General features: G+C 31.0%; 1 protein-coding gene across 1 annotated transcript; it reads left to right on the top strand.

Annotated features, from left to right (window-relative positions):
* The first annotated feature begins 5,790 nt into the window (after positions 1–5,790).
* On the top strand, positions 5,791–8,953 carry LOC120172003. Its single transcript, XM_039179588.1, has 4 exons — positions 5,791–6,262; positions 7,528–7,764; positions 7,908–8,125; positions 8,475–8,953. Exons 1-4 carry the CDS (start codon positions 5,969–5,971, stop codon positions 8,650–8,652), a joined length of 927 nt encoding a protein of 308 aa, XP_039035519.1. The 5' UTR covers positions 5,791–5,968; the 3' UTR covers positions 8,653–8,953.
* Positions 8,954–15,658: the final 6,705 nt, after the last annotated feature.

The following is a 15,658-nucleotide window of genomic DNA, read 5'->3' as shown; positions in this document are numbered from 1 at the left end:
CATGAAACACTATTAAAAAAATTGAAACATAAATTACATAACTTTAAAAGAAGTATCGATCATTTTTATAAAAAGTATGGACACTTTCAATATAATAGGTAAAAATATGATGTAATAGGTAGCGCTTATATAATGTAATAGGTATCGTTTATATAATGTAATAGGTAGTGGTTATATTGTAAAGTATCTATCCTTTTTATAAAAGTGTCCATACTTTTTTCACTGTGGAAAACATTAATTTAAGGTTATCTTTTGAGTGAGTTTTAAGATATTAATTTAGTAATTATAGGCGTCTAATGATTTATTTTTTACGTTACGATATATATTATTATTAAATTAAAAATTCTAAATAATATTTTATAAAATATCAAAACAATCAAATAATTTTTTGTGCAAATGAAATTATTAAATTAATATTGTAGGTGAAAAACATGAAACACTATTAAAAAAATTGAAACATAAATTACATAACTTTAAAAGAAGTATCGATCCTTTTTATAAAAAGTATGGACACTTTCAATATAATAGGTAAAAATATGATGTAATAGGTAGCGCTTATATAATGTAATAGGTAGCGTTTATATAATGTAATAGGTAGTGCTTATATTGTAAAGTATTTATCCTTTTTATAAAAGTGTCCATACTTTTTTCACTGTGGAAAACATTAATTTAAGGTTATCTTTTGAGTGAGTTTTAAGATATTAATTTAGTAATTATAGGCGTCTAATGATTTATTTTTTACGTTACGATATACATTATTATTAAATTAAAAATTCTAAATATTATTTTATAAAATATCAAAACAATCAAATAATTTTTTGTGCAAATGAAATTATTAAATTAATATTGTAGGTGGAAAACATAAAACACTATTAAAAAAAATTGAAACATAAATTACATAACTTTAAAAGAAGTATCGATCCTTTTTATAAAAAGTATGGACACTTTCAATATAATATAATGTAATAGGTAAATTTGCAATGCTATCGGTATAAATATACCGGTTTACTTATAAAATAGGTAAATATAAGCGCTACCTATTACATTATATAAGCGCTACCTAGTATGTTATTGTACTTTATAATATTTCCGGTTAAATAATATAACATAACCGGTCTAAATTTTAACCGGTCACTTGTTTAACCGGTCACGCCGTATATTAGCCGTTTTTTAGGCGCCGCACCGCAGAACTACCCCTTTAATCGAGACCTCACTTGAGGAATCAATCTAAAATGTTAATTTATTCTGATATAAAGGTTCATAAATAACTTTCTGATACACCTGAAATTCTAAATGGTCTTGAAGCATCAATATCTGAATGTGTTTTTAGATTCGTTAACAATTAAACCCTTTTAATAGAGACCTCAATTTTGAAATCCGATTCATTTTTGTGTAAGTTCATACTTTATATTCTTGATAATTTCCAATAGCCTTAGAAATTTATATGGATCCTCTAGTGTGTTCCCTACTGACAAAAATGTTTTCTCTAATCTATATAAAGTACACTTTCTGATATATGGTTTCTGATTTCTGAAACAAGGTACAATTAGCTCCTGATTTTTGATATTACTGTCTGTTATCTTATCTATTTTATTGCGGTACTGTCTGGGTATATGTCTGGAGACTCTGAGGTTTAACTAGCTGGTAAATCCTTTCTGTTCTGATCATTCATATTGGACTCCTAAATCCTAGGGGTCTAGGGTAGTTCTTATGGATGACTGTTATGGAGTATTGTATTTGGTGTACAGTTGGAGGGAAACTCTGTATTTTAAATAAAAACCCAACTTATGATTTCTATTTTTTGATATCATTGGTTCTATCTAAAACTATTTTATTGGGGTATTCATTGGGTAAGATCCTGGAGCCTTTGACGTTCAGTTAGCTGGTAAATCCTTTCTGTTCTTATCATTCATATTGGACTCCAAGATCCTAGAGGTCTAGGGTAAGTCCTTATGGATGATGTCCTGGGGAATTTCACATAGAGTAGTAAATCCTTTCTGTTCTTATCATTCATATTGGACTCCAAGATCCTAGAGGTCTAGGGTAAGTCCTTATGGATGATGTCCTGGGGAATTTCACATAGAGTATTCGGATTGAGGGTACTACAGTTATTTTAAAAACTTGTTTTATTAAAATAACTACTACTTCTTTCAAATATGATTACATTTTATTGTGGTTTTGAAGGAACACACTATATGTTTGTTTCAATCTCTGAACATGGTCCTCTGAATGTTTCCTCTGAGCTATAACCTACTTGTATGTTACCTGAAGAAATATCAGTGGAACCTCAGCTCATCACGAAAACTTGTAGATGCTTGAATCAATGAGAAAATATTTTATGTTTGTTATTTATTTGCATGTCCTTCATCATCACTTGATAGTTCTATATTACTGAGCTCCCAAAAGCTCACTCTTTTACTCTCCATTTCAAGTTAAAAGAATCGATCCAGTGCAGCTATCGACTTCAGTAATGGGAGTTCATTCAACTTGGCTTGTAGAGTACGGTACAAGCGTAATTAGGGCATGTATGTCATATTTGATTTTTATACTAAGTCTAGAACTTGTATGATTTTAATTCTATTTGTAATATATGAATGATTTTCTGAACTTGTATTTTATTTATAAAATTATTTTATAATTTTACATGTTTTAACAAAAAAATTAATTTCTCATGGATTTTTATTGTGGGTCGCTCTGGTGGCTCTAATGTGGCACATCAGATCGGATCGAGTCACCTGTATCGGTATGAGGGTGTATCGGTTAGATATTTGGTTCACTTTTTTTTAATTTCTCAAAAAGGTCTAACCATAGATAATGTATTCAAAACTTCTACATAATTTTCAATTATTGAATCTTTTTTTTCAAATTAAATTGAATACAATTATACCTCAGAAATTAAATGTCATGTTGAACCAAATTGGCAAAACAATTACAACAAATGTTCTAAATAAGTGATAACTACTCTTTCAGTCCTTCATTAGAAACCTCTCTTTTATGGTCAATTTAACTCGCATTCAATCCAACAATTCATGTTCTAGATAGGCGATTGGAGACTCGATGATGACTGGAGACTCGACAATCAACTAAATATTGTGATGACGACGGCTAAAGATTAGGGTTTTCTAAACCTTAATTTTTGTAGGCCGAATGGGATTTGAGCCATATACCAAGCCTGAGTTTAATCTAGGCTATTGGGTTATATGGGTATAAAATGGGTCAGCTCAGCTGTTTGTATGTGATGGACATTTACAATTTATTTATAATTGGGTTGTTTTAGAATATTTGGATATTTAATTTGAGTTTTCCTTTTTTTTATTTGAAGTAAATAAAAGTTACAGTGATATAAAATTTATTATGTGGAGGTGACGAGTATTAATACTATATATATTTTTATTGAAACGTGTCCACTTCTCGTAACAAGTTCTAATAAAAATTATATAAGTATATTTTTGGAACTCATCATCTCATGTGATGAGTTTCAATATAAAATATTTTTTAACTCGTTACTTCATGATAAGTTCATCCTCCACTATGATAAATATTGTATATCCTAAAATAAATTTTGACCGCTCTAACACGCTAAATCGAGTTAACTAAATTAACCCCAAGCAAACACCCGATTCAAAACTTCAAGAATCCAAGCTAAACCCATTAAATCCATCAATTCCAGTAACGAGAAACCCAATAATATAATTTGCTCAAACGAACTAAAATTGACCTTTAACCAATCCAATTTAAGATATTCGAATAAAATCAGAGTATTATATTGATATCATATATTTGAATATGTGATACATATATCTTAAAATCAAATTAATATTTATATTCGATTCATTCAAAAAAAAAATTTATTTTATACGATATATATTTGTTATAATTTTAATTACTTTAAATTATTAATAAGATGATTAATTTTATAATTAAAAATTTTGAACAAAATTTATTGTCCACTGATAATAAATAAATAATACATTATATTAAGAAAAGTTAAACATTAACATGAAAATAAATCCCAATAAAAAAACATAAGAAAAAATGACGGTAAATACCAAAATACATAAAGTTAATTGCATCACATGTCTATGTTCTCAAACTATAATTTTTTTTAAAATTAGTTCTTAAACAGTTAAATATTTTATTTTCATCCTTAAATTATTACTCTTATTCTAAATTAATCCTTACAATTTTGAACATTCTAATTTCATCCAAAATGTGTAATTAGTTTCAAAAATAGCTTAACCTAAACTTTTGGGGTTTTTTCAAACATATAATAATATAATTTGGCCTAATGATTTTGTTAATAAGGGGTGTGATTAGTATAAACATATATTTTGGGATGGAATTGGAATGTTCAAAAAGTTTGGGGCCAATTAGAATGAATTTCATAGTTTGCGATGAAATTAAAATGTTCAAAAGTTTGAGGACTAATTTAGAATATTAGTCATAGTTTAGGGATGAAATTAAAATATTTAAACTTTTAAGGACTAATTTAAAATGAGAGTCATACTTTGAAAATATATGATACAGTTAACTCAAGGGTACTATTCATTTATTACTTAAACTATTAATTTTGGTACATTTTAATATTTAAGCTTTCAATTTTTTCCAAAACCATACCAAACGTTTAGTTTTCATTTCATGCTAGTATCTCATCATTAAAAACTTAATGCGTTTAGTATCTAAACTATTATTTTTTGTCTGTTTTAGTATCTAAACTTTTAATATTTTCAAAAATTATTGTTAAATTTTGAACGTTAGTACTAAAATAAAACAAAAATTAAAAATTTTAATGACAGGTGCTAAAAAGAAATAAACTTTAAGTATGATTTAAAAAAATAAAAATTCATGTATTAAAACAAATCAAAACTAATAATTTATGTACTAAATGCATAATTTACCTACTCAAATATATTAAAGCAACCGATATCAACATTACGTGGCGTGTTTTGGTGGAAGGGGCAGCGAGTGGGGGACTAAGAAAAAGAGACGATTTCAATTTGTGGAAACCAGCCTTTTTTTCTTGCACACGTGTCCTATCCTAATTGTACTGTCATGCAATATCCAGCACATCACTATGTGACCGTCACAACATACCAATCCAACCCTCCCCCTTCCTTTAAATTATTTTATTTTTTGGACTCTAGCATTTATCCATTAAAATAATTACGTAAAGTTTAATAAATTAACCATTTATTTAGATCAAATCAATGCGTCTAAACACATCGTTAAAAATAATAATTAATAATTACGATTATGAAGTTTATATGATTTATGTTGAAACCTTCATACAATTTAATTAATCAAAATCGTTTAATTAATTAACAAATAAAATATAATCATTATATCGAGTAACGAATATAAGTTAATATGCACATCCTTAGTTTAAAAGATGTTTTATTAATAATTAGTTAATCTATTAAATAAGATATTAAATTTTGTAAAAACAAAAATTCAAATTCTGATATCCTAAACATAGCTAATTGAATTGGGATGATAAACTGTATTACATGGCTTTATAAAATTTGATTTGGATTAATAGATTAAAATATAAATGATTATATGAAAAATGTTTTTTTAAAAAGACGAAAAGGCGAGTCAAATCCGTGTTGAGTGTCGACCATTACATTTCCCAATCCCGAGTCTCAACTCGGTGGAAAACTCAGTTTCCCTAGTGTCACAGTGTGTTTGCAAGTTGCAACGTGTCCTTTTAGAACCGTTTATCTGACGCCGTTGCGGCTCCAATGGCAGATCCTAAATTACAAATCATTGCCTTTCCTAAGCTTAAAACTCCCAATTTGAGAACGCAAAAAGAAAAATAAATAGGCGATTTGGTTTTCTTTTAAATTGTTATAATTTCTGTAGGTTTGCTTTCTTTGCTTAGTTGATCCTCTTCTCTGCTTTCCACATTTTCCTTCCCTTGTTTTCTCAGTAACCAAACAATAAATTAGGGTTCTTGCTCTGAGATTCAATGACTTATCATGATGGTAATATCAATAGTGAGGGGGGAGAGGTGGTTCCAGAGATTAAACTAAGAGTTGAGGGTGATGATGACGTTGTTAATGGAAAAGGGAAAACTTTGAGACAGCGATTATTAGAAGAATGTGAAGCAGAAGAGAGGGATTTGTTGGTACATGAGCCAGCTTTTTCTTCCATACGGAGAAGGTCTATTTGGTTTTGGATCAAGCTGGGGATTCTATTTACATTTATAGGTTTATTGACTGCTGTTTTCTTCAAATGGGTTGGCCCCTTTTTAATGGATAAGGTTTTTACCCTGAATTTCTGGATTTTGTTGGATCTTTTCTGCACTTGCAATTTACATCACCTCGTATAACTAATTATGTTTTCTCATTTGCATTCTGATCCATGTAGATTCTTAATTTTGAGTTTTGGGGATATGATTTCTTTTTTGGTTGAATTTGGGTTTTTTTTTTTCCGTTTTGTTGATTGCACGTATGAAACTGTCCATTGAAGAATGGGTTTCTTTCCTGTTTTCAGCCTGGGTCTTGCAAACTTGCTCAATTTGCTAATTTCAATCTCTTTGATTTTGAGTGCTGTTATGGGGTTATGGACCTGGTTGCAATTTGTTGGTTGCGATATTGTTATTTGATTTCTGCATATTGGATGCAGGATTTTATGTCAGGGAACGAACTTATAGAATTTTAGGCTGTGCGTGAACAGATTATATTTCAATATAACATATGAAGAAAATTTCTAAAATACCTTCAGGCCATCCCTAATCACATGTTCTATCATTGTATATTATGGTGATAATTGCTGGTTCGTTCTTGAAATAGACTGAAACTTTCTCATTGGTGTACTTAATGTTATAATTAACTAAGCATACTGTTTAATCAGAATTTGCAGGTGACCATGCTTTTATCTTTAAGTTAGAAAATTTCATCACCCTCCGTGGTGATTATAGGCAGGGGGCTCTTCTTTTTAATAGCAGGCTTTTCCTTATTGTCGTTGAATTTGATATATTTCACTGCCTGCTGACAAAACTGTACATTATCTGTTTCTATATCTATCCATCTCTCTCCCTAAATATCCCTTCTTGCCACAGTATTGCACTTCCTATGTTCATTTTCTTCTTAAGCTTCGACAGGGCAACAACATACCCTAGTGGTTCTTTACATTAAAAAGTTTATGGTTTGATAAGTTTTTGTTCAAAATTTGCGCTTTTGGACTATTAATCTTTACTGGAATAAGCATTAAATTTTTACTGCTGGAATATTTGTCTAAGTTGTGCAAACCACAATCTTGCAACTTCAGTGGTCCCAGCTAGTTTTGAAACAGATCGAATGGCCACTTAGATTTGATTCATTTCTAAGATGCAGACAGGGCAGTGTTCACTCAAAACTGTTGATTTTAGTGAGTTTGTATTTATTTTCCATGTTCTTCTTGCAAAGCTAAGGCTAATAATCATTATTTTCTTCAGAGACAATTAAGGATTGTTCATTTATCTCTTCTAGGATATCTTTCCACTTTCTAATTTTACTAACTTGACTGATGACATGATGACTGCAGGAGATAATGCCTCTAATAAATTGGGAGATGAAAACCTTTAGTACTCCGGTGCTGGCACTTCTAGTCTTTGCTTCAGTGGCATTATTCCCCACAATACTCCTACCATCTACGCCATCTATCTGGTTGGCAGGGATGAGTTTTGGTTATGGTTTCGGATTTCTGCTAATCATATCTGCAGCTGCTGTGGGTGTATCACTTCCATTCTTTATCGGCTCTCTTTTCCTTCACCGAATTCAAGTGCGTACTTCATCCTAAGATTTTATTTTTCACCCTTTATTAACTGAAATTTTGCTCCCTGTCTGATTCTGCCTGGGTTTGTTTGCGTGTCTTTGCCAATGTTGCGATTTGCAATGACTTTACCGTTTTCTGTTTTAATGCAGGGATGGTTAGAAAAATACCCTAAGAAAGCTGCCATTTTGAGAGCAGCTGGTGAAGGAAATTGGTTTCATCAGTTTAAAGTCGTAACATTGATCAGGATCTCTCCATTCCCATATATGATATATAACTACTGTGCAGTTGCAACACATGTTAAGTATGGTCCTTACATCTTGGGGTCTTTGATAGGAATGGTGCCAGAAATTCTTGTTGCAATATACACGTAAAATCTCTCTCCGTCCCTTCCCTTTTTTTAGTATTTAATCTCGAGCTTGTGTTTACTAATGTGTTATTTGCACGTGATATTTGATCATTACAACACAGTGTGTGTGCGTTTGTACATACCTTACAAGCTTAGACCATTGCCTGATTCAGTCAGATAAATAAACCCAAAAAATGATGCAAACGAAGTGCATGAGTTGTATTTTTGGGGAGTTACAGATTTGTAAGTTTTCGGTTTAGTAAAAAAAAACCTGAGCTTGCTGTATTAGACGTTAGTTATTGGCAACCTGCAGAGTAGATGCATATATATTGCATGCCTTCTGAACTTTTTTGGGTATTGATCATCGCAGAGGTATCCTTATACAGACGGTGGCAGATGCTTCGCAAGAGCGACAGTCCTTATCGGCTCCGCAGATTTGGTTAAATGTTGGTGGTTTCCTTTTAACAGTGGTGACAACAATTGTTTTCACGGTTTATGCTAAAAGGCAACTAAAAGAGCTGCAAAGTGAAGAAGTGGTATTGCAGTAAGCTGCAGTTTGGTTTAGAGAACAAATATCTCTACCCAAGCTGGATGAAGTCTTATTTATTGAACAACTTCATCCGTATAAGCAAAATGTGCGACAATATTGATCCTATGTAACATGAACAAGGAGTGACACGAAAACCAAAGCAAACCAAGAGAGAATTCACTGCAAAATGTTTGACTTCCATTTATTACAAAAGTTAATTCTCTGTCTCCCCAGCTTATAATTGAGATTTGTATATTAATGGGAATTCTCTATCCAGGAAAGCTAAAAGTGGACGTAGGCAATATTATGTACATGATTCAATGTCATTTTCTTGTTGACTTGCTGAGTATTTTACTTTTTCAGAATCCATGCTTTTATTTTTGGTAACAGAATGGTGCTATCGATGTGTTCATCAATTTATATTATTGTATTGGATTACACATGAGCAAGCTTTTTTTTTTTCTATATTCAACCCTGGGTGACAGGTAAAGAAATGTTTTTATTTAAAAGAGGCTCTTCTGGTTTTAACATCGAATTCCAACCTTAAATAAATGGTGGGACAATTATGTGATCCCCTTTGTTATCCTTAAATCATTGTGAAAGGTATTTCAGGCGGAACTTTCACATGTCCGCGTAAACTTGTGAATCTCTGGAATATGTTCAAGTCTGTTGGAAAATGTTTCATGGGGTACCCCCCTTTTTTTTATTTTACAATGCAAAAGGATTATAGATTTCGATATTCAAACTTCAACTTTACTTGTACATGTTTATATGATTCAAAGTTGTTTTTGAACAAACTAAGTGGAGGATTAGAGTCCAAGACCTTGGACTCCAACTAAGTACCAAAACTCTCAATCAAGCTTTTTTGTCACAAAAGCAAATGGAAGTTAACATAAAAAAAAAAGGTTTGGTCAACATAATGCCCCTTGAGAATGCATACAAGTATAACTCAATTGTGCAGATGTATGGTATTCTGCATTTTAGTACATCTTCTGTTATCTTTGCCGGCATACCGTGAATAGTTAATGGGATATTCAAATCCTTAGATCCAAATGACGATCAGAGAAGAAATATATTGCACAGTGAGGCGTTTCATACTTCTTAACAACTATAATTCTAAGTTTGGATGAGGAGATCCCGAATGGCATTTTGAACTGTACAAGCCTTTTTTAGGCTTGGGGTTCAACATGCTAAATGGGATCATTACAGTTAATATTGTCAATTGTATGCAAAAGTGTCTCAGGCCTATCGTATGAATATGATATTTTGATTATTAGATTTATAGTTATTTTCATAATTTGTATATCTTTGGTATATTAATATATTTAAATATTATTGTTAATTATTCTAAATATTCTTCATCGATTATTATTATAGGAATAATAATAAAATAAAGTTACTATAAAGTTTGATAGATATTCATGAAATGAGTATGTAAATGAGATTTAAATCAAATTTATAATTATTTTTTTAGAAAAAAATATTGGATTGATTTATTTTGAGGTAATACATGGATCAATGTCCTATGTTAATCTTCAACCGTCATATAAATGTTATGTCTTGATATAGTCTAATGTTATTTTTAATCGGATGATTATTAATGTTATGCTTGAACATGACAAAAGTTATGTAGTGAGATTTGAGTGGTCAAGATGTAATTTATCTCTCATGTCATAAGAGAGACATCTCAAGGCCTCTCGATGATTGAGACCGAAAAATGCATGTCCATGCTCAAACGAGTTAATGAAAATCAATTTCATTTGTTTAGTTAATTCAATTGGGTATCGAGAAATTGAAGGTAGAACGATATAAGATTGACATTTTTCTTGCCTTATATTCTATCAAAACATTGTGAGATAAAAGAATTATGACATGAGCTGCATTAAACTTGTTTCGGATGAGCTTTTTATTTAACTAAGGTAGTTATAATGTCTTACCAGAGTTCACTTATAACTTGTATGATCATATATGATTTTATCTACTATCGATGTTAATCGAACTTATATGGTTGCACACTAAAGAAGGAACAAAAATAATTATGGTTATTACTCTCAATAATAATTTAAAATAATTAGATTATTTTAAATTATATTATAAACAAATTATTTATTATCTGAATTTAAAAAAGTTAATTTCATATACTTTTGACCTAACATTTTATCTATTTATTTAATTTAAAAATATTATTTTTCTATAAATCTGGGATGAATGTATGTTAGTATTTATTTAAAGGCTTAATCATTTGATAACAAATATTATACGTGGGGCTCAAACTTGAAACTTCAACGGATAACAAAGTCCCTTTATCTTCTGTACCCAACTTCTGAAAGAGTGCAGCCGAAGAGGAAAATATAGAGACAGTTCCTGAGAGTGTCTTGTGCAAATTAGAGGCTTTCTCTGAAGAAGAGATAATGTCATGGCACAGGGAGAGGAGCTAGGGATTGCAGTAAGGAGTTGAGAATTGAAAATGAAAAAGGAATAGCTAAACACGTGCGGGAAAAAAAGGCATTGGATCAAAGAAAGATGGGCTCAAAATAGATATGGGCTGCACAACAAACCAGATAATTACAAGAGATAGACTAAGAACCAATGAGCAATGCATCATCAGCCAGCATTAACAACGGTGGAATCTATTCAGTTAACAAGGACGTCCAGCTGTCAGCAAAAAAAAAAATCATTAGTACAGGAGAATACCTAGGTTATATATGCACTGTAACCAACAATGGAAAAGCTTTATGAATGAATTATTTAAATTCTTTCTGAAAACCCAAATTCTCTCCAATTTCATGTGTAACTGGAAGAGTACAAAGGCAAACAGATGAAGGAAGCAGAACACCGGAAAATATGCGGTTAGCACCAACGCTCTTGTTTCGTGGTCTACTCAGATCATGGGTAGAAGTGATTGGTGAACCAAAGCCTCAGGAAAAGCCTAAAAGGCTTCACATTTAAAAAGAATGAGAAAAAGGTAGGAAAGTATAGCAAAAGAAAGACAAGTGTATCATATCAAGGACGGGAGCCTTTGCAGGGTTTCTTGGTTATGAAGTTAATTTAAAGAATGTCAAGTTGCAACTACAGTATAATGAGATATTATATTCTTTCACTGCGCATGTGTTAGCACAGTTACAATACTCCTCCAAGATAGCGTTGTAAGAGAAATTTAACAAAGGAGTTGTGTGTGTCATTGATATTATCATCTGCTGTTTCTAAACCTCTCTAGTTCTCCAAAACTGCTGAAACAACCTGGTGTTTCAAGGGAAACTTTAAACAACCTTAAACAAAGTATATTGGAACATGAAAATCGAAGCATATGAAAGATAAACAGATACAAGGTACTCTATAAATACTTATAAGATGCACTTAACACACACACGGGGCAAAGCTAAAACAAGATTATGATAGGTATTCTATAAATTCTTAAGTTTACTCGTGGTTATAAAGTGGCCTTTCATTGATTGTCATATTGTTCCCTGTTTGTAGGTAAAATGTCTTGGCATTAATAGTTTTTTTTTTATCCCGGTGTAAGAGTCTTAGATGGAGTAAGATTACTCATTTCAATAAGCCAAAGGTTCTAAATTAATTATATTTTCCTGTTTGGAGTCGATGCCTTTTAGTAGTGATTGCTTTAAAAAAGTGTAATCACTTGGAACTCCACATGAGATGTTTTTTGGACCACTTTTTTGTTCTTCTCCAACATAGTTTCTCACCTGAAGAGTGACATCAATCCATTTTAAACGTCATTCAAAGTAAGTTGTTCCTGTTTTGTAAAGGGAAAATCTTGGAACCTAGCTCCTGATTCTTATCTCAATTTGGTAATGAAATTTAATGGCACTGCACCAGCATCGCATTCCATACCACATAATGGTGCCAAGAGATAGAAATGCGTACAAAATATATTTAAACTGAAATATTAAGGGTCCAAAGAAAACTCACGTATTGAGTTTTCCTTCTTTATTCTTGAAGAGGTGGAAACCTAATATTAAGGACAAGTCATTATAGTCTTTGGACTTGATAAATTTTCCCAACATAGTCACTAAACTTTGTTTTGGTCCATACTAGTCCTTCTCATTTTAGTCTTTTTGATGATGTAGAGGCATACCTAAGACCCAATTGGGATTTACGTAGGAATTTATAGATTGTCCACCAAAAGTGATAGTGATAGGATTCGAACTTGATCTTATAAGCACAAATTCCTAAATCCCAACCACTTGCACCAATACTCGATGTGTCACATCATTAAAATGACTAAAAATGGGCAAAAAATTCTGAGTTCAAGGATCAATGTGGACCAAAAAAGAAGTTCACTGACCAAGTTGAAAATTCCAGAACGCTGACGGGATTTCAAATTCCTACTTAAAAGTGATTACAGAAACAAAAGTTGAAATAAACAATACCTGGAGATGGCAAATGGTGAGCCCTCCCATTTCTTGAGCTAAAAGACAATGTTAAATGTTTATTGTTTCTAGCCCAAAAAGAAGTTGGTCAAAGAAATATCCTTATTGATTTGTACACATGGAACTATCCTCATATTTATCTAAATGCTCTGACCACTTAAGATGCAGACATCCAAGTTTGACTTCTATACATTCCTCAGTGCATGCTTTGTTTTAAAGATGTGCATACTTTTAATGTTTCCATTGACCAAATAATTATTATCTGGAATCAGACAACATCATAAATATATTTGTTTCAAAGACAGATTGAGAAAGATCAGAAAATTGTCAAGTATTTTATAAACTAGGGATGCAAACTCTGTTTAAACATCAAAGGGGGTCAATAACTGTCTGATAATGAGGCTTTTAGGCCCTTAAGTCTTAAGTAGTGTCGACACCGTTTTTCGCTCGGGTGGGGAAAGACCGATACCGACTCTGGGAATTTTTTCTTTGAAAGGATTTATCGAAATGTGAGGAGTCACCACCAATCATTTAAGGTGTGATTGAGACACCATAAAACCGGGTGATTTTAATAAAACGTTTTATCTTTATCAAAATATCGAGTTTCGGGGTCTGCGAAAATCCAGAAATCAGGTTCAAGAGTCGGTTACGCGTAGGGAAGGATTAATACCCCACAAGCGCCCAAAAATTAGTACCTAGTTGATTACCCTATATTTAAAATCGGAAATTTTGAGTTCGATCTTTATTTAATTTGAAAATCATTATGGATGCAAAGTTGAAAAGGATATTCGATTATTAAGACCGATAGCATTCGCTCCCAAGCGTAAATGCGAGAGATAAGCTGTTGTGCCTATTAACCGAATATTGCATTGTTTTTAGAAAACCATGATGCAGTCTTTGAAAAGGATGTCGACCTATTTCAGGAATCACCAGTAGTCACCCCCTGAGCATACTTGCGGGAGATAAACCATTAATTCCCTAATAAGTGAACATTACCTTAGATTTATAAATAAAATGCAATCAGACAAAATTTTATTCATCCTAATTAAACTAAAAGTAAATTAAGGCTTTTTCTAACTTAAGGTGTCAAATTATGAAAGTTAAAGGACTTAAAGGCACAAACATAGATGTGTAGGTTCTAATATTAATCATATTTGATTTTAATCAATTATTGAATCGAACAATCGATATGGTCCTTCGAGCATTTAGGCAAGGAACAACTCGAATTATCCCCTAAACTAAAAGACTAGTTTAAAATCTAGCTAAAAATGAATGCTCTATTTAATATATTTAATTATGTCAAAATTAAAACACTAATCGCAGTTCGGGACTAAAAATGTCAAGAACTAAAATATCGAGTTCTAAGAGACTAAAAGTTTGGGGACCTAAATCAATAATTTCTAAAGTTGAGGACTAATTTAAAAGCTAATTTTTATCTAAATGATTAAACCTAAAGAATTTTTAGAAAATATTAATTATTAATAAATTTTAAAAGTCGAGTAATCGATTCGAGTAATCGGGCATCTTATGCGAAAACTCGACTCGAATTTCTCCCTAATTAAACTAGAGAGTCGTCCTAATTGCTAAGCTTGATTCGAATGTCAAAATTAAATCTAAGAATCCACATGAAAAAAAGAAACATTTAATAAACTTAATTAAAAACAATAAATAAATAACATAAATAACATAAATAAAATAAACCTAAATAATAAGACCTAATTGCATAAAATAAAATAACAGTTACTAAAATGCAAGAAAATAAAAGTTAGTAGTTAAATAGGAAATAAATAGTGACCAAAATGCAAAAATAAAAATAAAAATAGCTAAATCAGAAACTAACAAAGACTAAATTAAAATAAAACAAAACAGAATGATAAAATTACAATAAATTAGAAACAAAAAGTTCAGTGACCAAAATGTAAAAACACGATAAAGTATGGGGTACTAAAAAGATAATAACCAATGTTTTTAAAACCGGACCGGACCTTGAATCGGTGAAGGTACTGGTTCACTGGTTCAACCGGGTTCAATCGGATTTTATATAAAATAAATTTTTTTAATTTTACATAATATTCAAAGCAATATTAATATATATATATAACACTTTTTTTATGTTTACAATATTAAAATGTATAAAAATATCACAATTCATAACATATATAAGTTAAAAAACATAAAATCAAGTGAAACAAAATGATTCAAATCAACTACAACATAATATTGAAGGTAAAACATATTAAATAATAAATATAATTATATAACTATAATAAAAAAATAAATTTGGGGCTGAAAAAATCATAACAAACGATGTCGTTTGGCTTAATTTTTTTAAAAACAATCTCACATGGCTAAGAAACATAGAAGAGCATCCCAACTGACTTCTATAAATACTAGAGGTAATTTGACATTCAAAATCATGAAGCCTTTTGGTGAACACAGAGCGAACTATTCTTTCGCTTCAATTGAGCTCAAATTTCAGGCTTCAATCGAGCTTCTAAATTTTTTTTAGTTCGAGCCTTTTCGAGTTCAAGTTTTAATATTATATTTCGAGTTCGAGTTGAACTTGATAATATTTAGCACGTGAGTTTTTGAGTCGAGTTGAGCTTACTTTTAAAGTTTTCGAGTTCGAGTCGA

Source organism: Hibiscus syriacus, unplaced genomic scaffold, assembly GCF_006381635.1.
Source record: "Hibiscus syriacus cultivar Baekdansim isolate YM2019G1 unplaced genomic scaffold, ASM638163v2 tig00111841_pilon, whole genome shotgun sequence".
NCBI classification, from domain to species: Eukaryota; Viridiplantae; Streptophyta; class Magnoliopsida; order Malvales; family Malvaceae; genus Hibiscus; species Hibiscus syriacus.
Note: the sequence above shows the minus strand (reverse complement) of the source record. Positions and strands in the feature narration are given on the sequence as shown.

Excerpts from the sequence above, each read along its gene's own strand:
- LOC120172003 (XM_039179588.1), top strand. The coding sequence starts at position 5,969 with ATGACTTATCATGATGGTAATATCAATAGTGAGGGGGGAGAGGTGGTT. Across the intron at positions 6,263-7,527 it reads GCCCCTTTTTAATGGATAAG|GAGATAATGCCTCTAATAAA; the intron begins GTTTTTACCCTG and ends TGATGACTGCAG. Across the intron at positions 7,765-7,907 it reads TTTTCCTTCACCGAATTCAA|GGATGGTTAGAAAAATACCC; the intron begins GTGCGTACTTCA and ends GTTTTAATGCAG.